General features: G+C 44.7%; 1 protein-coding gene across 1 annotated transcript in view; it reads right to left on the bottom strand.

Moving 5' to 3' along the window:
• ESAM (endothelial cell adhesion molecule) overlaps positions 1–25,425 on the bottom strand; it is a 79,810-nt gene extending 54,385 nt beyond the window's left edge. The window contains exon 1 of the mRNA XM_072978861.2: positions 25,282–25,425. Coding sequence (XP_072834962.2) covers positions 25,282–25,324 — 43 coding nt within the window. The 5' untranslated portion in view covers positions 25,325–25,425. The remainder of the gene's footprint in view (positions 1–25,281) is intronic.

Below are 25,425 nucleotides of genomic sequence, written 5' to 3'. Positions count from 1 at the left end.
TTAGGTGGCTAATGCTTTAATCAGCTCTAAAAAAAATTAATCTTCTACAGATGTACTTATACAAAAATATGGCCAGTGTTTGAGCCGATGGAGTAATGAGCACAAGATGTTGCTGTCATAATCTGTTAATTAGAAAGATGAAGCAAAAAAGGAAAGACAACACGGCTAGCACCTGATGGAAGAAAGCAGGTAAACCTTTGCCTTGGAATGTTTAATAGAGCCAACCTGCCTGCTCCTCTCCTTCTTTGGCTGAACATCTGTGACACGTGCACAGGTTGCTATTACGCCAGGTTGCAGAAATCCCATCATTAGGAACCTGATGCCCAGAAAAATCATGTGGAAAGGAGGGAGAGAGGGATATCCTCTTTCTTTCACATAATAGTAGCTACCCAAGGTCATCTAAGGGAAGGCACTACGTCGGTGGAAGTTGAAGCCCTGACAAGAAGAGATACTTTGCATGTAACACATAAAGAACGGATCACAGAACGGTTTAAGATAATTTGCCTCTCTCTCAGGGTGAGATCAGACAGAGATTTAGCTTGCTTTCTGGCCTCTCTGTGGCACAGGCTGGTTCAATCTGTTTTCCCACAACCAGACAATGTACGGGAGATCACAAACCAGCCAGACCTGCTCCATGCCCAAGGAGCAGAGCTGAAGCAATAGAGACCGGAAGGCATGGGCAAGGAAGAGTCCATTTAAAGGACCACTTTGAGGATCACAACCCTTTCTAGTGTGATCAGATCTCATCTTTTTATCATGCCCTAAGAAGCTTAAAAGAAAAGAAACAGAAGAAGCAGACAAGAACGACGAGAATGCTCCTGTTGGCACATCTCAGTACGCTAGAACGGCTCAGAATGTTAGCATTACCAGCAAGCCAGCAGACTAGTAGATGTTCTCCGATGGCTCCCGCATGGCTCCACTTCCATGGAAGGGGCTGAATATATCTGGAAACCTCTGTCCACTGTTTGTTCAGTGATGTGGCTGAACCAGCATCTTTTCTTTTTTGCTCTCCAAACAATCCTGAATCATAAGCCAAGAATCAACTCTAGATAATAGCGTTGGCTTGTCTATAGCGCCACAAGCCAGAGACTCTCATTGACCCAACATTAAGTTCAATATAAACACAGGATTTGGGATATGGGTTTGTTTAGCACTTTCCCTTCGAGGGAGAATCAAGTGGGAGGGACAGAGGAATAGCTAACAGCTTGCTTTCTGGCCTGTGAAAAGCCAAAATTCTGTGTTGGTGCAATGACAACTCCAATACCTGTAAATCAGGGCTGTACAAAGTGTAACCTGAAGGTTGTTTTTGTGAGCTCCAGCCTTCCCCTGGCTTCTGGTTTTTCGAGAAAAAAAGATAAATTGGTGCTCGGGTGCAGCAATTTACTTTTCCTCCGATGGGGCAAACTTATTGCTTAAAGTAATTGCTGATGAAATGGAAAGACTGCTCACTGGACAACTAGCTGTTAAAAAGCCATCAGCTTTCAATTGTTCCGAGGGACGTGGTGGCACTGCGGGCTAAACCGCAGAAGCCTCTGCTGCAGGGTCAGAAGACCAAGCAGTCGTAAGATCAAATCCATGTAACGGAGTGAGCTCCCATCGCTTGTCCCAGCTCCCGCCAACCTAGCGGTTCGAAAGCATGCAAATGCAAGTAGATAAATAGGGACCACCTCGGTGGGAAGGTAACAGCGTTCCGTGTCTAAGTCGCACTGGCCATGTGACCACGGAAGATTGTCTTCGGACAAACGCTGGCTCTATGGCTTGGAAACAGGGATGAGCACTTCCCTCTAGAGTCGAACACGACTGGACAAAAATTGTCAAGGGGAACCTTTACCTTTACCTTTTCAATTGTTCCACTGCCTTGGCAAGAGACTGGATCTCTATCCTTTGTTTCCCATCTACGTATGATTTCAGACTATTAGGCTTCCACACAAAAAGGCCAAGCTGGTTAGCTTTATCTGGCTGTGGCTTCCAACCGCTGGGAATCGGCTCCCACTGGTACTGCTGCCACCTCTCAGCAGAACAGATAAAGTTGTGCTTGTTATTTCTCACTTCAGCCATGCAGCTTGTTATTGCAGCTAATTTGCCAAGTCCTTGGAATTCAGCCGAGATGATAAAATCACACAGAGCAAAGTCTCCGGATTCTTTGATCCACAATCCTCCTCCTTTTAAAAGGGGTTAACTAAAAAGGCATTTACTTAAACAGTTATTTTAACAAGAATAACTTTACGCCACGAAAACTACAAAAATGGAAACTAGGTAAAAACAGAGAAGCAGCAAGAAAAAAAGACTGCAACCAGCCCCTTCCTTTTAAATGTCACATGGGGGACAGAAATTGCCCCCTGAGCCTGCCCAAACCCCTAATCCCTGCTGTAATTCAAGCACTTTCACTTTTAAGCTGATGTTTTATATACAGTGATGCCTCGCAAGATGAATGCCTCGTGCAACGAAAAACTTGCAAGAGAAAAGCTTTTTGAGAGAGATATATATTTTTTGTGACTCGCAAGATGAATTTTTCTACGGCTGTGCTTCACAAGATTATTATTTTTTTCAATGTGTTCCTATGGGAAATGCACTGAAATGCATTCCTATAGAAAAAATTTTAAAGACGAAATTTTCACAAGATGAAATGACTCATGGAACGAATTATTTTCGTCTTGCGAGGCATCACTGTAGTGTATATGCACCTAAACCTCAATCCATTATATGTACAATTAAAATAAATCCCAGAATAACCCCCTAAAGTGATGCAACCAAAAAAGAAAAATTAAAAACATAACAGGTGATGACATAGTTATAAAGAAAGGAGGATATCCCAGAAAGCTTCTCTGAAAAGCTGTGTTTTTACTAGCTTTTGGAATGCAAGGATTAACGCTCTTCAGGAGCTTTATAATGTCTGGATAGACTTCAAAGCAAGGTACACACTCTCCATGCACCTTGTTTTCAAAGCAGATTGCTTGCTTTACAGAGAATTGCTTTCACAGCAGATTGCTGGTGCTGCAATTTAGTAGTTTGACAGAACATTTAAAGAAAACGCTGTACTTTTTTTTTTGCTACCGCTGTAGCAACAATTCCAATTAGCAGCAGAGACCGTTTAGGGATGCAAACACCGCCAGAGGGGCCACAAAGGGCCCGTGTGTCACCGGTCGAACATTCTTGCTGTATTAGAAAATGCCAGAATCACAAAATTCCGCGGCAGCCAGTATTGAAACAAACCAAGACAGAAGAAATGCTGAATCAATCTGAAGCCAGCTCAAAAACAAATATAGAAAGACTTATTGTCACGGCTGGCAGAATGAGATCTGAAGACATCGATGCTTTCATGTTTGTTCGCTGCGAGGTGCTGAGAGACCCATGTGCCGGCTAGGAGGCTGTAACCGTGGCAGTCCCAAAAAAGGAACTTCTCAAAGCGATCTGTTGGACTAGAGGTCATTGTTTTAGAAATGTGGCACCAAAATGGAAAGTGAGGTTAAGACGACTACTATGCCTTCTTCACTCCAGCTCTCGTGCCTGAAGGAAGTCTTCATGTTGAGTCACAGTTTAGGCTGGTTCAAGAGTCACTGAACGCACAGGCAAAAGGCAGTACACAGCCGAGGGGGCTTGTACTGTGATGATTCTATCATCTCCCCTCCCCTCCCCTCCTGCCACAAACCCCAAACAGCACAAGAAGGACAATCACAGGAGCAGTGCGTGGTAGGCAGTCAGTAAAAGGGACACACAATAGTTGAAACACCACATAGGAGGAAATTGCTTTATCACACACGTCATCAAAAAACACATTTGCAGCATCTCCGATATACCACTTGCACACCAAGCCTCACATTGAAAGCATGACTGAGTTATCAGAAACGGACATGGTATCCTTCATGTATGAAAGAACTCCACAATCTTTCAGGCTCCACACCTTCTAGAATTATTAGGATGCAGAGCTTGGAAATAACACTTGAGGTTTTTATGCATTGATGTTAAAATGGTTACTTCTGAGTTAAACGGGGAGCGGGAGAGCGAACCGATGCATCTAGGCTTTTAAAATAACCTTACAAAAGTTAGGCCACAGCAAAAAACTTATTTTCACAAGGTTAGAGGTGTCCATTGGCTTCTTCCCCTGTTTAGCACAAAAGTAACTATTTTAATGTTAACATGTTTTCAAGCTCGACTACAACTTCTATCACCCTCAGTCAGCATGGATAATATTACTGGGGTAACGTGGATTAAAGTCCAGCACATCTTGCGGGGGGGGGGGGCTGGCAGGCCAGGAGCGGCTGTCCTAAACCACACAGACATTTTCTCACAGAGGTTTCAAATATCTGGGAAGAGGCTCCTGACTCTCTTCAAACCCTTCAAAGTATTCTCTCCTCACTCTGGACCTTCCTATTTCATTTATTTGGGTGAACCGATGTGATGAAAATAAAAGGAGGAATGAGCTTAAATACACACGGATCATGTGGGATCAGACCCAAGAAGGGTTTAGTTCATGTTTCCATCCACCCCGATTCCTGTGGGAAACCGACAGGCACGACACACGCTCCACAGCACCCTCCTGTCCGTGTTCTCTAGTACAGTATCTGGAAAAAGAAGCTATCTCTGATCAGTGATCTTGCACAGCCCTCATGACTAGCAGCTGCTGACAGCCTTGTCCTCTATGAATTGGTCCATGTTGGTAGTTTATCTAGCGGCGATTTCTAGGGATGGGATTTTTTTTCCAGCCATAATAAAGCCAAGCAAAGTGTATTGCTCATCTACCATCTCCATAGTGTTTAAAGCACTCTCTGGGCAGTTTACAATCCAATTATGCAGGCTCCACATTGCAAACTGGATACTCAATTTACTGACCTCAGGAGGATGGTTCAGGTGAGTCAACCTTGAGATGACAACCTGAGTCCACCAGGATAAAACTCGGGTCAAGAGCAGAGTCTTGACTGCAGTGCAGCTGTTTAACCGCTGCACCATGCGGCTAATATCCAGAAGTCTGCAAGAATTCCCCAAGTGAGAACTGGGAGGGGGAATTTCACCCCTCTCTCAAAAGCACCCTCGGGTGTTTGATGTAATTTAGAGGCAGAGGAACTGGGTAGAGAGGGCTAAGCTCTGAGGCCCTGCAAAACATTAGGGGTACGTAATCTCCTTGCCCATTGTCCTCTTGTTGTATAAGGTGCCTCTCAAGAAACACGGAGTGCTGTCCCCTGAAGATGCCGGCCACAGAGTCTGGCGAAACATTAGGAAGAACAACCTTGAGAACAAGGCCAAAGAGCCTGAAAAACCCACAACAACCAATAAACTCCTTATGATTCAAAGGAGGAAAACACCCTCTCTACTTACTCCACCCCATGCACCATTTTATGCAGCTCTATTACATCCTCCTGTACAGAAGTTGTAAGTGGTTCTCGCTGGAGTGTCTTCAGCCCCTTGAATTTCCAGATCTACAATGACCTTATCAAGCCCGCACAGAATATTCCCAGGCAAAGATAAATTGCATGGTAGAGTGGGCGATAAAGCCTCAGAAAGGCTGCCCAGTTATTCCATCAGAAGCCTCTGTGGTTCATGCAAGGTTACCCTACAGCGCCGTTGCTCATCTGAGGGAACGCTGGCTGACTCAGCTCAAGGTCGTGTCAAGAAGCCACTTTCTGGTGCCCCAAAGGCTATAGAAGGCAACATTAAGCCTCTGAAAAAATGTTATTATCCATCAATTAAGGAGGTGCTAAATGGCCATGCAGGCAGGCCCCTAACCCGCAGACAAAGAGCATCATTAACAGGGACGCAAAATATAAGCATCTCTTCGGGGATCAATTCAAATTAACGTATTCTGACCCCAAGTAAAGAGAGGCTGATAATTCTGTGCTAGGAAGAAGCTGGGGAAGGAGAATAACCTAAGCAAAGACTTCAGGCCAAGAAGAAAGGCTTGCATCTCTATATTCAGGGGCGGGTGCTGAGTACCGAGAACAGTACAGAGAAGGACAATAAAGGAAATTTGGTGCTGATTAGATTTAATGTTGAATGAACCTACAAGAAAGTAGTACAATGAAGAGAATTAGGATTCTGAACCACTTCTGTGATCATGTTATCGCTGGTGAAGAATTTCCTGAGAGGAAGTGGTCAGAAGGTACAAGTGTTGCTAATTTAACCCTCCTCTTCCCTCTTGTTATGTTTGAGACTTCTGGAGAGATCAGACCGGCTGCCTTAAGCGAGACAGAGGAAGACAAGCAGGAGGATCAACACTCTTGGGATGCTGTCCTGCTATCTATAATGTCCCTGGTGATGCACTCTGCATTTCTAGTGACATCAGGGACAGGCAATTTGGAGGGATCCAGTTCCTTCAGACTGCAATTCCCCATAAGCTCCAGCAGTATGACTGAGGGTCATGGATTATGGAAGCTGTAGACCAAAACACCTGGTAAACCCAAACTTATCGACACTTAATACAAAATCATGGGGAGAAGGTTTGAGAAGGACCAGACAGAATACCCAGCATTGCCAAAGGTGAGGAACGCTTAAATTGGAATTAGCAACCTCTGGGAGGCTACATTTTGACCATTTCTGGAAGGGATACTAAGGAGACAGGCCAGTGGACTGATTTAGAATAAGGGAGTTCTTTATATACACCAAATAAGACAAATCATGCATTTATACAATCACAAAGGGCTGTTATGAAATGCAGTTTTGCTAGCTTCCACCTCAGATATAAAAATTGTCTGGACCATATACGTTTATCAAAAGGGAACTCGAAATGCAGAAAGATGGTTTGTTTGTTTTGGAAACTATTAGTGATTCAGTGGTAAAATTCTCACTTGCCTGCCGTTTGTTCTTTTGAGGCTGGAATTTTCTAAGCAATCTAAATAAACTTTTAAAAAGGGCAGCTAAATCTTTAACAGTCCTCTAAACATGTCTCTCAACAGGATCTGAAAAACATTTTTTTTAAAAAAAAGTTGCATTTACAGAATGGATTTTTAAAAGAATCCACCTGAAAGCCAGAAATAATTTTAGATATTATTCCCACAGCAGCGGAAACGATAGGATCTTTCAATTTTATGCTTCTGAGGGTATTATATTTTACTTCCCATGTTGTTTTTTATTATTGTGAGAGTGCATGCCACAAAACCTATGATCAAACTGCCGCTGTTCCTCAGGTGGAACGGAATAAAAGGGTATCAGAAAGCTGACAACAGTGAAGGAAGTCTATTCTTACAGGAAACATCACCTGCTGAGCCCTGAGGGCAATTCCAAACCGGGTCTTATTTGCTGAGGAAGGTCAAGCTGACACAAAGGTTTGATCCTGTCTCTGACATATATAGGGCATCCCTCTAGCTCGCCCCAGGCGCTCTTTGACCAGAGCTTGCCTCCGCCAGACAAAAACTGCATTCCTAGCATCTAAACGCCCCAGTGCCATCGCTTGTAAGGTGGAAGCACAGCTCAGCTTCAATGGTCAAGAAAGCCCGTCAGCTTTCAGGAGCTTAGCTTTTGGCCACAGGATGTGTGACTTGACACAACAACTCTAGGAGGTGAACAGGGCAAGGAAAGCTTAAACTCTGCATGCAACGTTTTCTAAGAGTTGTTGCGGTTCTTAAACCAGAGTCTATAGTTTCTATCTAGATAAGCCAATGAAGCAGCCTAGGAAAATCTTTTAGTAAATCCCAGTTTTGTCTGATTTTTTTTAATTTAGAGAGTTTTCACTTAGTGGTATTGTAGGAACAGCAGTAATTCGAGACACATCTGCTAGCGATTTCTTCTAGTAACCCCATCTAGTAGAGGCAAAGAATCTGGTTGTAGTGACTGGGGAGGATAGAATGGGATGCTGGCTTTCAGAAAGTGTTACTGCTTTCAGCAACATGCAATGGCTGGATTGTGGGAAGGTTAGCGCACGGGCACATCAGACCCTCCAGAACGAGAATTCATGTCCCTTACATGTGTGGCTCAACTTAACCTGTGACAGAGGTTATGGCGGTTATTTGGGAATACAAATAAAAGCCAGAGCTAAATCTCTCCTTACGAGTCTCCAGAGAACTAGAGGCAAGGAGACAGCAGATTTGATGACCCAGAGAACAGCCCCGCCTTCCCCAGATGTGTGGTATGTAAGCACCTGGCTCAGATATGGAGGATGGGATCATCTATCCCCATCTGTCACTGATGAAAGTGGGCACGTGCAGTTTTCACTTTTCCTGCATAGATGTGCGTTTCGGTCATTCCAAGCCCAGCCAAAATCTTTCCCTGGGCTTATAATCACAATGAACTGCCTGCTCTTAAACTCCAGCATGGCTCGCAATATTTGTAGGGAATCCAGCCCCCCCACAATTAAATGGCCGGGTCAGGACCACAGCTACAGAACGGGGGGGCTGCCTCTTCAAAGCAGCAAATGAGCGTTCGGTCTCGGAGGTTTTCAAGCAGAGATATCCAAGTCTCCAAATAAAGTTGCTCGATTTAAAATACGCGCACACACACAAAGACACACTCCCCATGCTTCGAACGACAAGAGGTGTGGCATGTTTGGGTCTCAGCGCCCCCATGACATCCACGGATGCTCCTTCCCTTCGTTTTGCAGGTTGCCCATTAACGGCATATGCCTGCCCTGGAAACAGGAACGCACCCTGCTGTCTCCATGCTGCGCCTTGCCTGACACAACAACTAAGAACACATTAGCCTCGCATTAGCCTCGGCTGACCACCCTGATCCCCACTGTGTCTTTTCGAGTGACTTCGGGTAAAGGGCCAGATGGATGCTTTATCCATCATGAGAAGGAAGCAGACGGACCAAGAGCCTTTTGGAACGGTTCCGATAAGCTCTCCCACCCTCCACTGAGCTAACCTTTTCAGGACCACCTAAGCTGCTCAGGATGAATCATGCTCGCCAGAGTTGCCAGGTTGGCACCAGCCTGTTTCAGGAGGTTTCATGACCCAAACCTGAAACCTGGGGACAGGCCCTTGCCATGCCATTGGGGACAGCCCGTGTGATGCCACAAAAGGTGGGGACCGGCAATCACTGGGATGCCTCTCGGTCAGCGATGATGAACCTTTTTGAGCCCAAGTGCCCAAACTAGAACACAAAATCAACTTATTTCTTTCAAAGTGCCAATACTGCAATTAAAACCCGAGTGCTGATGTTTTCATTTAGAAAAAACAACTGCTTCTGGACTGCAACGGTTAAATGCTTGGGGCTTTCCCCCCCTCTATGGGCAGTATTAACAAATAAATACTTACTGGTCCTCCAATCCCCCATTGGGCTAGACCAATGGGGGATTGGAGACCATTGGTAATGGCCGCCATTGCACCCCTCCGCTGGACCACTGGACCAGCAGACGGGAGTGCCGAAATCCGGGATCGGAGGACGGGTAAGTATTTCTCTATGGCAACTTATGGGTCATGTGCCCACAGAGAGAGCTCTGTGTGCCTGCTGTAGCACGCGTGCCATAGGTTCGCCATCACTGCTCTAGGCGAAGTGACCACGGACGAGGGCAATCCAAGGAATCCAGAACCTTGGCAAAGCATTGCCAACCAGGAAGCATGTCTGGGGGGTTGGGTGGGTAGCCAAATTACAAATTTTTGCATCCAATCAGGCAGCAGAACGCTCACAGCAGGAACAGCAGTTTTGGCTATTCTTGCAAGAGCTCTGATCCTGACCTACAACATGAATGACCTTGGGGGCCTCAAGCTAGGATCCTGGTCCTCCACCCTCTGCCTTGTTCCAAATGGCTGCAGGGGACTCAAGTGCATGAACCCACTAGCTTTCTCCCTAGCCCCCTTTGATCCTTCCCTGGCATTCTGGTCCTCTGGCATCGCCCAAGTGTCACACACCTTTGCCCTAAAATGGAGAAGCAAGTAACAGGCCAGGACAGGTCCCCAAGGGTTTAAAGTCATGCAGAAAAAGCACAACCTCCTTCTTCATCGGTACCACTCGCCCCGGGATGTGTCTCCCCATCCGGAGACCTAGAGAAGCATCGGGATTCTCTGAGAGTCCTCCCAGCACCCTGTGGTTGGCACTTGCTTCCTTCAACCCAACAGTAATCCTAAAAACCCCATTTTCTTCTGCTGTTATTTGAGGCAGTTCTCCCTGCTCCACCTTCTTTCAAACTAAGGGCCAAACAACATCACGGAAGTTCTGGCTTAAAAATCAAAATGCGGAGAAAGCCATCCTAATTTATTTTGCTGTCTGAATCAAAAGGCAAAACTTTGTACACCAGCACACACACATTTGTTGCCACCGAATTCGCCCAACAAGCAGATGCAACCCATGCTGGTAATTTTCAAGTGTAGCTGCCAACAAGACATACTGTATAGTCATTTCCAATCCCGGGCACATGCCTGCCATTTTTTACTCATGAAGTTCCATGAAAAGACAACTTGTAGCCCTGAGTCAGAGAAAATCACATCCTGAGAACCAAACCCTCTCATTACCAGCTGCTAATTGCTTATTGAAGCACTCCCAGAATGTGAATCCTCATTTATTGCTGGATTACAACTCCCAGGATCTCTGGACTTCTTGGAATCCAAGCCCTCAAATATGAAGGGGCTGAGTTTGAAAACTATTTGTATAGTCTTGGGTGTTTGCCTCTTTATCTTCATGCTGGCTACTGATGGTGCGAATTGTAGTCCAGTACATCTTCTCTCCCTTGGAGAAAGGTTTGTTTAGATACTGAAGAGTGGCTGAAAACCAGATCAAAAGAATTAGCAGGGATGGGGTTTCGAGTTGCAAGGACTTGTTGTCAAGTTGGATTTCAGTTGCACTAGCGATTCAACTAGGACTCAACTTTGGTTATTGTTTTGTTTTTTAATGACTGGGACGCAACTCGCGACTCAGAACCCACCCACCCCTAATAAAAAGCTAATAGGGACTCGAATCTGGTACCAAAGACTCAGACATGGGACTTGAACCCAAAGACTCGCCAACATCCCTGACAGTTATACTTTGAATCTGAGTGATGACCAACAAGCAGATTAGAGGAAAACTCATTTTTCTAAGTCCAGAAACAAATCTTGCCTCCAATTTGCACTGACTGAAAGATCAGGATGCTGGACTTATTTCTTTTGTATCACCTTCAACCAGGCCTCCCTCAGGATGGCATTTGGAAACTGGACCTTAGGACAAAACTTGGCCCCTCCAGAGGTGATGTTTGGTCCTCTCTTCACCACCCAAGCAGCTTCCCCCCGACAAAGCATATCAGAAGTAAACAACTGTAGCCCTCCAGATGTTCTTGGACTGCAGCTGCCATAATCCCTCACTGCAAGCCAAGCTGCCTAGAGCTGATGGGAGTTATAGTCCATCTACAGGTGTCAGTGCCTACCTCTCTTTTATGTGAATGAACTGTGAATGAAGAATTGAATTTTCATGCAGTTCTGGTGATGGGAGAGCATCTTCTACCACACCAAACTGCTGCAGGATGCTTCACACCTCCAAAACAGGCCTATCCCCCCCAAGAGAAGAGAAGGGCTGTGGTGGCTGCCTCGCTTTCCCTAATGGCAGAGCCTGCCGTGAGAGGCACAATGAATGCTCCTCTGGAGCTTTAAAAACACTTCCAGTCATCAGAACCAATCCCTCAGTCCGTTACTGGGCACGCCAGGAAGGCAAATGTGGAAGTCAACAAAAGAAATTTAGGATGACAGGGAAAATGAGAAGAACACATCATCATTCCCACTCTACAGACTCTTGAGAAAACAGCCGCATCTTAAGAAACATCATCAAAGAACACAAGCATTTACATTGTTGAAGGCTACAATCTGGCATGCCTGCCCACGGGAAATCTTCCTGCCTCTCCTCCTGTAATCATTCCAGAGTTATATTTGAGACTTTGATTTTCAACTTGTTTCTTCAGCAGCTGCTCTCAGATCTCTCCTCCCCACCTGCACCTCACACTTTATTTATTGAATCAGGTTTTATTTAATACAATCTTGTTCCTAAGTACAATATTTTTATTTTATTATGCAATGTGGTCATTGGGAGTTCTGGTTACATGGTGCTCTGGCAATATTATATAATTCGGAAGGCAGTATGAGCACCTCATAAACAGCTGGGTAGAGATCTGTGTGGGGTTGTCCTCTCATTGGAAAGAGTGAGGTGGGGGCTGCAGGTAGCAGATTCTGGATGGCACAAACATATTGTTAGAAGAAAGAGCTTTCTGCAACCCATAAGCTCTCTTGCTGCCTTTAGTTGCAATGGAGGATGCTGTCCCATCATCAGTGCTGAAGCAACATTACACTGGCCATCCCGTTGGCTTTTACACAGAGAATAAGAGATGGCATCATCTTGTTTTTTCCCCTCAGGCAGCAGAGTTCTTGGGACAGCCCACATCAGGTTTACAATCAACCAGATTTACAAAGGCCAGTTTACAAGGATCTAGGAAGGAATAAATGTTTAAAGCCACCTCTTCCTTCCAGTTACAAACCTTTAAGAAACTTCTCCAAAGGCGAGGATCAGCTGTCCTCCTTTTGGAACCACGGAGAATGCAAAGGTGCTCCCAAAGAAGGAGGTGACGGTCTTGTAGTTGTAGAGTCAGCAGAAACTGAGGGCTGAACATGCCAATTCAGCAGCACAAGTCCCACGACATCTCCTCGGGGGCTTTCCCCAGGCAAAGGAACTCCTTGTTCCAGTCAAAGCAATCATGGTCTCATCTGACTCCCTGAGAGGCAAGGATGGCATTATGCAACCCATACAGACCCAGAATCAATCTGAGGGCCAAAACAGGACACAAGAGCGTGCTCTTGCTCGGAGTTTGCAAACACTGCTTTTCATACTCTAGCTTCCAGAATCCTGTGGTCAGTATTCAGAGTAAGATACCCCTATATACTGTAATGGAAGGACAGATCCTGAAGCTAAGGCTCCAATACTTTGGCCATCTCATGAGAAGACTCCTTGGAAAAGACCTTGATGTTGGGAAAGTGTGAAGGCAAGAGGAGAAAAGGATGAAAGAGAACGAGATGGCTGGACAGTGTCACTGAAGGGACCAACATGAATTTGACCCAACTCCGGGAGGCAGTGGAAGACAGGAGGGCCCAGAGTGCTCTGGTCCATGGGGACACAAAGAGTCGGACATGACTTAACGACTAAACAAAAAATATACATTTATTTGAATTCCTGCATTGAGCAACAAGTTGGAATTGATGGCCTTACAGGCCCCTTCCAACTCAGTGATTCTAGATTTGATGATTCATATGAATAGGAAAATCCAAAAACTCCCCCCACCCACGTACCTAGACACCACTGTCAGACCCCGGAAAGATTATTACAGATCCCAGTGGCCATGGTGGGAATCACAGTCCAAGATTTTACTTGAAGAGTAAGTAGGAAAACATGGTAGAGGGGCATGAGTCTTCCCTCCAGCCACTTTTCTCCCTTTCCACCTCCAGTACTGGGAAAAGAAAAATAACTCAAGCAAAGGGGAAAGTTGGTCATCCTGTTTCTTACTCACACATTTCTCCTTTTAGTCTTAAAGACAGAACAGCCCACTCACTTTATTTCTATATAAATGAGAAGAAATATGCCTGCCCCACGGCCCTCAGACCAGGCCTCAAAATACCTCAATTCAAATCCCCAGTCAGCTCTGAAATTCCCTAGATCAGTGGTCCCCAACCTTGGGCCTCCAGATGTTCTTGGACTTCAACTCCCAGAAATCCTGGCCAGCAGAGGTGGTGGCGAAAGCTTCTGGGAGTTGTAGTTGAAGAACATCTGGAGGCCCAAGGTTGGGGACCACTGCCCTAGATGACCAGGGGCCCATGACATGGTCTCAATCTACCTACCTCACAAGATTCTTGTGATGATAAAGGGGGAGAGGAGAGTCGTACAGGTTGCCTTGAGTTCAGAGCGGCCAAAGGCAGGACGGAAGTATTTAAAAAATGAATAATCTTAAGGACACACTGAGTGGGGAGAATTATTTATTTTATTTATTTATTGTATTTATACCCCGCCTATCTAGTCATTTCGACCACTCTAGGCGGCTTACAACATAAAGGATAACAAGTTCAAGAAAAATTTATAACAATCAATTAATTAAATGATTCAGCAAGATGGGAAAAATACAAAATAAATCAAATAAAGAGAAAAAGAATTAACCAGGCAAGAGGAGAGAAAGAGGAAGGAGAGACATTTAGAAAGTCCAAGGGTACACTAAGTAGAACTATTATTAACCTGTACCAATGGCTAGACCATTTTAGACTTGTTCCTGCTATTGTTGTGTACAGCAAAAGCCTCACACAACACAACATCACAGGCCCAGGGTGTTTGGCATTTCACAGCACGTCCATAATTCCTGACCATCATCGCTCTTCAATCAGATATCCAACCACCACCACCCCCTTCTATAAGCTATTAAACTTTGGGGAATTAAAGGATGAAGGCAGATTTCATCTGATGGCCTTGCTCTATAAGATTAAGATGATTACACCATGTGAAACTGAGACTGAAATTAAACTACGGGACCAGCACTCTCCCTGCAGCCTCTGTTATTAGTTTGATGGATCTTTGCTGGTCCATGAATGTGCCCCCAAATCACAAACTTTCCTAGGGAAGACCAAAAAACAAGAGGCAGAAGAAAAATATATCCAGCATAGTAGAAGCATAGAGGTTATTGCGTGCGTGTGTATTTCCCTCTGGAGCTGATAACTACGTTATTAAATTTTCCAACAGGAATAGGAGCTGCCCATTTCTAAGAGAGGCAGGGGAACTTGTCTGTTTGTGAACAGGGACTATTTATAAAATTAACAGATATGAGTTGGCCTTAAGCACAGCTCTTGTTGAGAAAGTCCCCTGTTGCATTTCTCACGACCCCGGGGCAAGAAGAACTTTAAGACTCAAGAGAGTAAAAACTCAAGCTTTTTTTTAAAAAGAAAATCTGGCTGATTGGCTTTTAACTCTCACTGTGCCAAATTTGGGGAGGCAGGGCAGGGACCCCATCTTCTTCAAAATAACAATCATAATAAAAAAAAACACAGGGAAATTTTAGATGGCCATAAAAATGGGGTGCCCAAAGGCTTGTAGCAGCTTTTCTATAGCTCATTCCAGCTTTGAAGGAGACTGGCTGCTTGGCACTTTCTCCCCCATGCATCCGACGTCTCGCATCCAAACTGGTAAGACTTTTGAAAGGGGGGGGGCTCATTCACTGCATAATATGTATTCTGCACGCAGAAAATAGCATATTGAGATGAAAAGAGATTTGGCTCCAGCAGGAAAAGAGAACGGTGAGATTCATGGACCGAAGGTCTGACTCACCAGCATGAAGACTGGTTCCAAATCATAGACTGGACAAAAGCAAAGTGGAACGCTGTACCTGATTAATTTTAAGGAATGTTTTTACACCATGTGATGTATCTTTAAAGTTACGGATCTTTCTAACATTATTGTACATTCCCCTGTTTTCGAAGGTGGTGACTTATTCTGTTTTTACTTGCATTGATTTTGTTCTCAGTTTGGATCCCAGACCAAGAGAAAGGCAGCATCATGTTAAAACAAACAAACAGGCCACATGTGACAGACAACTTCATTCCCCAATCAGGGTTGCCTAGTCAGCAGCAGGACCCCATTTCCTGAGATTTAAAGGCCCACACCAGAGATGAAGAAGTGAGGCCTATTGATATTGACAATATTGTTGTCCTCATCATTATCACTGTATCTATTACCAGGTTCAGAAATTTCTTCTCCAGCCACTGAGCCACACTACCCTGTTTATTCTGGAATGAGTGAACCCAGGAGAGTCAAATGTGGTGACGACTAAAGAACCTGATGGACCCAATGGTTCCAGTCTACCTGGACTTGGCAATGCTTCCAAGGAGTCCAAAAATCCACAAGGCTAGGTAATCAGAACTATTACGTCCACCTTGCAAGGCAGAGCAGTCATCACATGCACACAAATGCCAAAACTCCCAGTAGCTGCTCAAGTCAAGACATGGTTTGGGTATCACGAACCCTCTGAGTCAACAAGCCCGACAGTAAGTTGGAGAGATTTTTATATTTTATATTAAAGATAGTGAAAAAAATTGAAAGGCAAAAATTCTGAAAATTTCAAAAAGGTTTCAAAAAGCACTTAGAGCTTTTTGTGCGGCAGCAATGGTTATTCGTAATCAAATGTTTTTTAGTAGGTGATTTTAGATGAATATGTTTTTAATATAACTCTGAGGTTTTACTTATATTAAGGATACATGATGTTATTAACTGGAAAGAATGGATTGTTTTATTATGTTTTAATGGAATTTTATTACCCTGTCTGACTTTACCAAACTATAACTATATGTATCTATTTTATATTGATTTGTTTTTACTGGTCTTTGACCGTAATAAAGTATTCATTCATTCATTCACTTGGAGCACAAAAGTACAGTAATTCGAGACAAAGCTGAAATAATCCAGGGAGCAAATCAGAAAATAGCAAAGTTAAGCTTATTCTAGAGAACTAGAGTTGGCATAGTTCTGAAGCATACACAAAGCGCATCCTTCCAGGCACTGCAAAGCAGGACAGCAACTGAGCATAGCATATCCTAAGAGGTAAGCTAAGCCCACTAAGGTAAATTCTAAACCCCTTCTTTTACATTAAATGTTACATTCTAAGCTCTTAAAGATAGACTGCCAAGCAGATTTAGTCTTCCCTCAAATGTTCGTGAAAACAAGAGCGCTTTCTGCCCTTCCCTTCACACAGCTGAAATGATTGTCCAATTAGTGCAGTACAGTACCAGGGAACAAGCTGACCTCTCTTCACAAAAGACAAACTGCAGGTATTACCCTCTTCTCATTACTGGGCAAGTTCTGCCAACCATTGCCAGGCCTTGATAGAAAAGTCTGAATTTCTCAGATGGATTCCATGTTCCCCCATTTTCTCAGTTTCTTTACAATCATTATCATCATTGTGCTCAGTCAAGGCTATGCTGATTTTATGCTGACTCTTTCCAGAGTTTCCTAAGTATGTGATTACCCTTTTCATCTTCTGGGGGTGTTCAGGGACTGTGCAGCTTGCCCAAGACCACACAGGCTGGTTCTTCTCCTGGGAGACACAATAAAGCACTGAACTTTCTGCCCCGGCTCTGCAGAAAGGTGCTTCATTTCACTGGGTTACCCAGCCAGCTTGTGATATCACAGGAGTTTGTTCGCTCTGATAATAAAATAATTGAGTTGGATGGGGCCTATAGGGCCATCGAGTCAAACCCCAGTGGTCTCAGCTGTTACCCCCATCACATGGACGTATTTGTGGCAAGCTCCCTGCCAATCACAGGGAGCTTTTCCCAGGCCCTGCGCCACGCTTGCCAGCATAGGCACACAAAGGCAGCTTGCAAGCTGTGAAATCAGCGCTCTCCTCTGTGCCTTGCTTCCAACGGCACAAGGGGCTTAAGTCCCTGCAACTACCAGCTCCCCAGTCCTGCCCCTCCACCCACTTCTGGCTTTTTTGGCATACCCGGTGTTGAGCAAACACAACACCCATACAGACATCTTCACACTAAGCCCTGGAACAACCTCGGAATGTGGAAGAGGAGTGCCTGGGCCAGGAATAGTGAACTTTTGGCATTTCTGATTATTTTTTTGCTTCAACTTCCAGAAGCCCCAACCTATACTGCCAAAGATCAAGGGCTCCGGGAGTTGTAGTCCAAAGATCTAAAGTATCCAAGGATTCACCAACCTTGGTAGGTCTTAAAGAAACCAATCTCTCTCTCTCTCTATCTCCTACATACACACACACACACACAGAGAGAGAGAGAGAGAGAGAGATTCACACTTGCTACTTATCCTGAGATTTGCTCCCCACCTGGAGACATGAGAAACTGGGACTCTGGGACTTGCCAAACCTTCCTCCAACACTACAGAATGAGGGGCTCAAGTAGATGGCTGGAGCAGGGCTGCGGCAACTGCTCTCAGCACCTGCTCTTTGAGGCAGTGGCCTCAATTTGCCCAACGGCAGGGCCAGCACTGCTGCGTATTTGAGCATTACTAATATGGACTTGGGCTCTAAGCTGCTCTCGGTTGCTCTTCCCTCTACTAGCCCAGGATCCCAGAGCCCAGAGCCCAAAATAAATACAAAGGGTCCGCCCATCCGCCTAAGCCATTCTCTTGGGAAGGTTTTTTTAAAAAAAAAAAAAACTATGTTCCCAATGCGATGCTTTGGAGTCATCATTTCCATCTCCTTTTAAAGCTATCAGGCAGCGGCCACTTCCTTGGCCGAGAAGCAAGGCTGCAGATTCGCAGAACTCAGCCTCTTAATGTTGTGTGACACGTAGGGCCAAGGAAGGAGGTGGAAAGGATGACAACACTTAAAGGAAATGAGCAAGGGTGAGGACCCCCAGCTCAGATGACATCAGAAAGCAGCCTCTCCAAATACAGTAGTGATCTTGATGGACTTTTAAAAAAAAACTTGGGTAGGATCTGTAGCTGCAAAGTATTGCCCAGGGCTCCAGTCTTTCCTCACCTCCCCCCCCCCCACTGAAAATCACACCTCCAGTTCTAGAGGTTCAAGGAAAAAGCTTCATGAAGTCTTCTGATGCTGTAGTAAAGATCTTGGGTCATAAGCGCTATGTCCAGAACTGACCCTATCTATCGCAAGAGGACAGCGCCATGTATGCCACTACACAAGCATGGGAACATCCCATTCTTATTTCACATCAGGTTGTAAGGATTGTTGTTAGTTTTGCCCCTGCATGCAAAAAATTAACAATGCCCATTTTGACAAGAACTTTTTTCTAATGGACATGCTTTGTAATGTACGCATAGCAACTTTTCAACATACACTTGTATCCCTCTTCCCATCCCCGTCCTGACCTTCCATGGCAGATGCAACTGCAAGCACAGACTGAACACTGGAATATATGGCCAAAGATTCGTACATACTCTTTCTTTCTTTTTTTGCATTTTGATTTTTTTATTGTATTTTAATTGCAAATAATAATATAACAAAAAAAGACAGAAAAGAAAAAGAAGAAAACAACAAAATCATGCACACAAATTCAAATCAAAACATCCAGTATTCCCCATCATCCTCAGTTTTTTCCCCTTTTAATTTGCATGCCCCATTTCTCTCCAAATATCTAATGATTCTTGTCCTGGGGTATGACCTTTGCCTTTCACAAATACATAAATTCCATACATCCTTAAAGTAATTTGCTTTCAGTGTTCCTTTTCTAACATTCAGTTCACACAGTAATTTATCACTGTTAGCCATATTCTACCTTTCTTTGTACCAATCCTCCATTTTAAACTGGTTATTATCTTTCCACTTTCTTTCAAATATCAGTCCTGCAACTGCCATATTTATAATTAATCATTTCCCCCCATTCTAATTGAACATTAACAAACATATTTAACAAAGCTATCATTGAACACTTTTGTATATCAATACCCATAATTTCCATTATTTCTTTAAATAGCATTGTCTATTCCAGTGGTTCTTAACGTGGGCGATAATGCCCCCCAGGGGGCGATTTCATTTTTCAGGGGGGCGGTAGAACGAAAAGGGGCGGCGTGGGGGCGCTGGAGCAGAAGGGGGTGGTAGGGGGGAGCTGGAGCAAGCCAAACCTGTGAAGATGGCTGCAGCCTTTTTACAATGTGCATGAATATGTATTTTCTTCCAATCTTAATTTAGTTTCAGAGTTTTCGTCTTGAAATTTTTAGTTCATGCATTGCAGTTTGTTTTTATGCCCTTTTTATATTTCTTTTTGAGTCTTAAAATTCGCTTGCAACTAAATCATTAAATGTTACTTTTTGGGGGCATTTCATTTTCTTGGAATTGAATTTTGTTTTCAGGGGTCATTGGATTTAAGTGTAATAAATAAATAAATAAATAAATAAATAAATAAATAAATAAATAAATAAATAAATAAATAAATAAATAAATAAATAAATAAATAAATAAATAAATAAGATATCATCACCGCGGGGAGGGGGGTGATGATAACTTCCTCAATGGCTCAAGGGGGCGTTTCTTTCAAAAAGGTTAAGAACCACTGGTCTATTCCTTCCACCTTACTTCACATGTCTACCAAATACTCTTTCATTTAACTGTACAAAAATTATTTGTGGTCATATTTGCAAAAGGCCCTCAATGTTTACACAATGTTTTACAGAGAGATTAACAGCTGTTCTGTGATGAGACTTCTGCAGTTCAAACGTACAAAGACAAATAAACAAGAGAACAGTTCAAAAAAGAGAACAAGATAGCAACATCGGTCCAACCAGTGCACTATCCTGGCCATTTACCCTAGAGCTCAGAGCTTTGTGCTGCCACTTCAACGAAGGGGTGGACTGCAACTCCCATCAGCCCTGGCCAGCATATTGAATAGTAAATGGATGGTGGGAAATGTAGTCAAGGAACATTCCTAGAGGGCCACAGGCTGTATAGGTAGGAAAGGGGTAATCGTTCCAGTTCCACACACAACACACAACACAAAACAAAACAACACAACACAACACACACACACACACCACTGTGCACATTGGACATTGCATTGTGGTCTCTGTATATCAGTCCCAGGTACAATCCTGTATACATATAACAGGGCTAAATCATGTTCAGATCAATAGAACTTCTCTCCGAGAAGAGATGTATAGGATTGTGTGGAAAATGATGGGATTCATGGATATCTAATATCTAATTTTGCCTTTCACCCTCCGCCCACCAAAAGAGACAAAAAGTTACAAACAGGAAATCCCACACCTCAGTCGTAGGTAATCTGGCACACAATTTAATGAATTTATACAGCGTTCTCTTTAAAACAACAGAAACATAGAAGAATCATTTGCTCCGTTCCCTACTTGGCACAGTTGCTGTGGAGTATTTTTGTACGTAAGAGTATTTTTTTTCCAACACAGCAGTCCTGGAAAAAACAGACATTAAAATGACTGTTTTCCATACTAGTTCCAGGATCCAGTGCAAATTAAGCACTCTTAATTAAACCAAGTCGATATTGAAGCCATAATTTCTTGCATGCATTCTACAGTATTTTGTTATGATCACTTGGCAAATATGTGAGCATAACAACCTTTCCAACACAAACAATACTGAAAAGAGCAAGAAAGGTCATCTTCCGTATGGCATCTCTTCAAACCTCTGAAGCCATTGCTGGACAACCACTCTCCCCGGCCCAAAATTCCACAAGGAAAGTGGCCACTCTGTCAAGAGTGAATAGAAAGGAATTCCACGTTATCATATAAGGCAGTGGTTCCCAACCTTGGGACCCCAGACTACAACTGGACTACGATTCCCAGAAATCCTGGCCAGCACAGCTAGTGGTGATGGCTTCTGGGAGTTTTAGTCCAAGAATATCTCAGGAAACCAACGTTGGGAACCACTGATAAAAGGCCTTAGTCATTCTTTGGTGACCCAAGATTGGGAAGGGCTATTAGATAACCCCAGGTCTATCCCTACAGCAGTGTGAGATAGAGCAAAGCTAGCAAACCTGTGACCCTCAAGACATTCTTAGACAACAAGTCTGAAAGCCCTGAAGTTGAATAAGCAGTGTTGTTGGACTGGGGGGTTACGGACCAACGGCCTCTCAGGGGCCACAGATTGTCTGGTTTAGAGGGTTAAACTAAACTTGGGTGAGCAGAGTTCAATTCCCCACTTAGCCATGAAATGTACTAGATGTTCACAGACCAAGGGTTCTCTCTTAGCCTGTCCTACCTCAAAGGATTCTTGTGGGGATAACGTTGGTAGGAGGAGAAGCCACCTTAACCTCAGTGGAGGAAAGCTGAAATATATGGCTAATGTAAGTAAGAATGGATGGATGAATAGGTGAATGGGCATCCAGGCCTGGGCCCTTCAGGATGCAAAGCAGATGCTTCACAAATGCGCTAGATTCCCTTCTTACATCAGAAAGGTCCTCTAGCCCAGTGGTCCCCAACCTTGGGTCTCCAGATGTTATTGGACTTCAACTATCAGAAATCCTGGCCAGCTGAGGTGGTGGTGAAGGCTTCTGGGAGTTGTAGTCTAAGAACATCTGGAGGCCCAAGGTTGGGGACCACTGCTCTAGCCCATTTAAAACTGATTATAACTTGAGCTTTCGTGAATCCAACCCACTTTCTCAGTCACAAAGAGGTTCAAACACAGACACATGGATGTTGGGGTAACATTAACGGTGAAGCAAGAACAAATTTAGAGGCAGAAAAAGACAAAGGTGACAATTTATTAACAATAGTTACTCCTCTAGTTGCTGACAATAACACAAACGTATGTAGAGATAACATTTAATTTATGTGTTATGTATGAAAGTATTTATGATCCGCCCTGTATCAAAAGACATCAGGGCAGATTACAGTAAACTAATTTGAAACAACAAACAATTTAAAACCGTGTATTGGTTTAAACCTTCCCTTCCTCTGTTGGGGATGATGAGAGCTGTAGTGCAACACATCTAGAAGTTGCCAGGTTGGGAAACACCGGAGCTGTAAAGCAAACGGTGTTGCTCATTGCAATCAGATCCCCCAGTCAAAGCACATTTCATCACTTGAAGTCTACAAGGACTTCAAAATGTCCCCAGTGTATCATTCAATTAATCCCTCAATGATTAAAGTATAGTCTACCGTATGAATAAAGAATAAGGAGAGGGCAAAGGTCAATCTGATGCCCGCAGTCACAGATTCTAAATGGTTTCTAAAGATCTGCTTTGCAATACTCTACCATAAACCCCACTCTAAGCTGCGATACCTATTGCGCCTTGGTTAACTCCTTAGAATCCAGTGGTGATGGAGCTCAAGCTAGCAAACAGCTTTGACGGTTGCACTGCTAGGACTGATTTTCAGCAAGCAGACTTAATTAACTAAGATTTGAATTGGGCATAGCAAAGACTGATTTTCGATGTATTTGTGAAAGCTTTCACAGCCGAGATCTAATGGTTGTTGTGGGTTTTTCGGGCTCTTTGGCCGTGTTCTGAAGGTTGTTCTTCCTAACGTTTCACCAGTGCTATTCTTGTCCTCTGAAGAGGCTGGCCACAGAGACTGGCAAAACGTTAGGAAGAACAACTTTCAGAACACGGCCAAAGAGCCCGAAAAACTCACAACAACCAGCTGATTTTCTACTTCCAAGAGTTTTGTTGCAGGGCGTGCATTTTCTCCCATTTCCATTTCCAACTGATGTATTTTTTGTGGCATCTGAGCCACTCTGAGCTACAGGAAAGATGCCCAGTCAATGCAAAAGAGAGATTTTTTAAAAAAAGCAAACATTCCATTCCAGCCTTGGGACGGATTAGGGAGAACTATGGGGAGCAGAACTTGACCAGAGTGATTACCTGCAGTGGTTCCTCATAATGAAGCAGCAAAGGAAAAAAGCATGGGGGAGATGCTTCCACTCTGAAGCAGATGTTAATTAGTACTTCAGGTCATAACTGAATAGGCTTTAGGTCTCTGGCTACAGAGCCAAAGGTTGGGAGTTCAATTCCCCACTGTGCCTCCCTGACAGGGGCTGGACTCAATGATCCACCTCTGGACTTCTGAGATGGTGATGATGATGATATTGACTTGTCGTTCTTCGGACCATTGCAGATCCCAAAGTGATATACAATACAGATAAAAGCATGCACTGGCTGAAATCGAATAGCAAGTGGCAAGAGTAACCCAACTGAAGGAGGGGAATGTATGGAGAAGCTGACTCTTCAAATCCCCCTGCATTCAATGGGCCTACTCTAGCAGTGACTTTCTACTGGACCTCAGCTTTTAAAAACATGCGAAGAACAAGGTCCAAAGCCATTTCTGATGCCACATTTTAAAGACCAACAAAACATATTTGGAATAAATTAATTTTGGTTCCCCTGAGAAAAATTCAGCAGGGATGACGCTCATGTTCCACCAGAACTTGGGCTACCATTAGACAGAGAGAAGCAATCACTTCAGGCAGCAGATACTGGTGGGATGGCAAAGCTGCCTGTTTTAGTAGATAGAGGGGAGAGATGAGGTCTATCCTGCTACCCTTGTACCTTCAGGCACAGTGGTGATAAATTCACTTGCCAGTCCAGTTGGTTTCTGTAACACAACACTGAAGAGAGGCAGAAGACTCTTTTGGGGTGGAAGAGGAGGAAGAAGACAGGATGGGAAATGCAACTGGTGTTGGGATGGGATGTTGTCAAAGGCATGCCAACACTGGGATGTCTTTGGAATCCCATAGGAACTAGTGCCCAAAAGCCAAGGGAGAGAGCAGAGTCGCGGAAAGTATATGAAATTGTTCCAGCAAAACCACTCTAGCTAGAACTAGTCATTTGATTAAGGTCAATGGGTTCCATGGAAATTAATCCACACTAGACATGAGCTGCGAATCAAGAAGGAAAAGGGAGAAAGGGTTTGGGATAGATTTTAAGAGGGAACAGAAAGCATCACGGGGGGGGGGGTACAAATGAAACAACATGATCAACCCTATCTTTCCCTCCAAGACCTTCCTATCCTTCCCACACCCCTGTAAAGTAGCCTTAGGGTCGACCAGCAATCCTTATGGGCACACATGGATTCAACCTGCAACATCTGGATATGTGAAACCAACACTCAGCCCTCACAACACGCCAGCCCAATCAACACACTGTGGCTCTTAAGTAGAACAAGTGCGATTTCTGGGCATTCTTCGGACTGCACAATCCATTTTCTCCAGCACCACCACATCACAAGAACTGAAAGCAATATTAAAAGCGTCTCCCTATGGACGCATACATATACAGATGGGCAGAAATACACATATTTCTTTTAGTTACAGAGGGATTGCAGGACCAGAGACTCCTCTAAGAGCAGGACTCCCGCCGCCGCCACTCACTCCTGCCTCGGCAGATACAAGATCACCGCTTCGTCCGCTGCCTTAATCCGGAATAACTGACCCGGGCGGCTCCTTTCCCGGCTCACAGGCGCTAATGAGGATTAAGGCAACCTTCGCTTCTCAACAAACAGGATGGAGAAAAACCAACGGGGAGAAGAAGACCACCTTTCACCACCAGTGCGGGGCGCGCCGATTAGCTGGTTAAAGGGGGCAACTAATCCGCATTAACTCCCCTCCCCCCCCAATAATCCCCGGGGTTACCCGAAGAGGAGAAGTGTTTATTTTGGTCCCAAGCAAGCGAGAGGCAGCAGCGAGTCGCCTTTTTCTCCTTTTTTAAGAGCACCCCCCTCCTCCGTTTTACTCCCAAGTAAAGCCCGCGGTCTTCAGCGCGCCTTACTCCCAGGTAAACACGCCCGAGAAGGCTGCAAAACCTCAGGGAAAGGGCAAGGAAAGGGAACCCGGGGGGGGGGAGAACCGACGCGGCGGCGCAAAGGGCGCTCGGGCGCGCTCCGAACTTGCGCGCGGCTGCGTTCAGGAGGGCGACGCGGCCGGCAGGATCGGGGCCGGGGCTTTCCGAGCCGATCGCCGACGGGGAGACCGCGGCCACTCACCCAGCAGGGCGGCCAGTCCGAGCGCCCGCGCCAGCGCCTCCATCGCGCGCCTTTCTCCTCCTCCTCCTCCGGCGACGCGGCGCCCTGGCCCGGCTATTCTGCGGCGGCGGCGGAGAGATCGCGGGGAGCGCAGCAGGTGCCGGA

Source organism: Pogona vitticeps, chromosome 8 (assembly GCF_051106095.1).
Source record: "Pogona vitticeps strain Pit_001003342236 chromosome 8, PviZW2.1, whole genome shotgun sequence".
Taxonomy (NCBI): Eukaryota; Metazoa; Chordata; class Lepidosauria; order Squamata; family Agamidae; genus Pogona; species Pogona vitticeps.
Note: the sequence above shows the minus strand (reverse complement) of the source record. Positions and strands in the feature narration are given on the sequence as shown.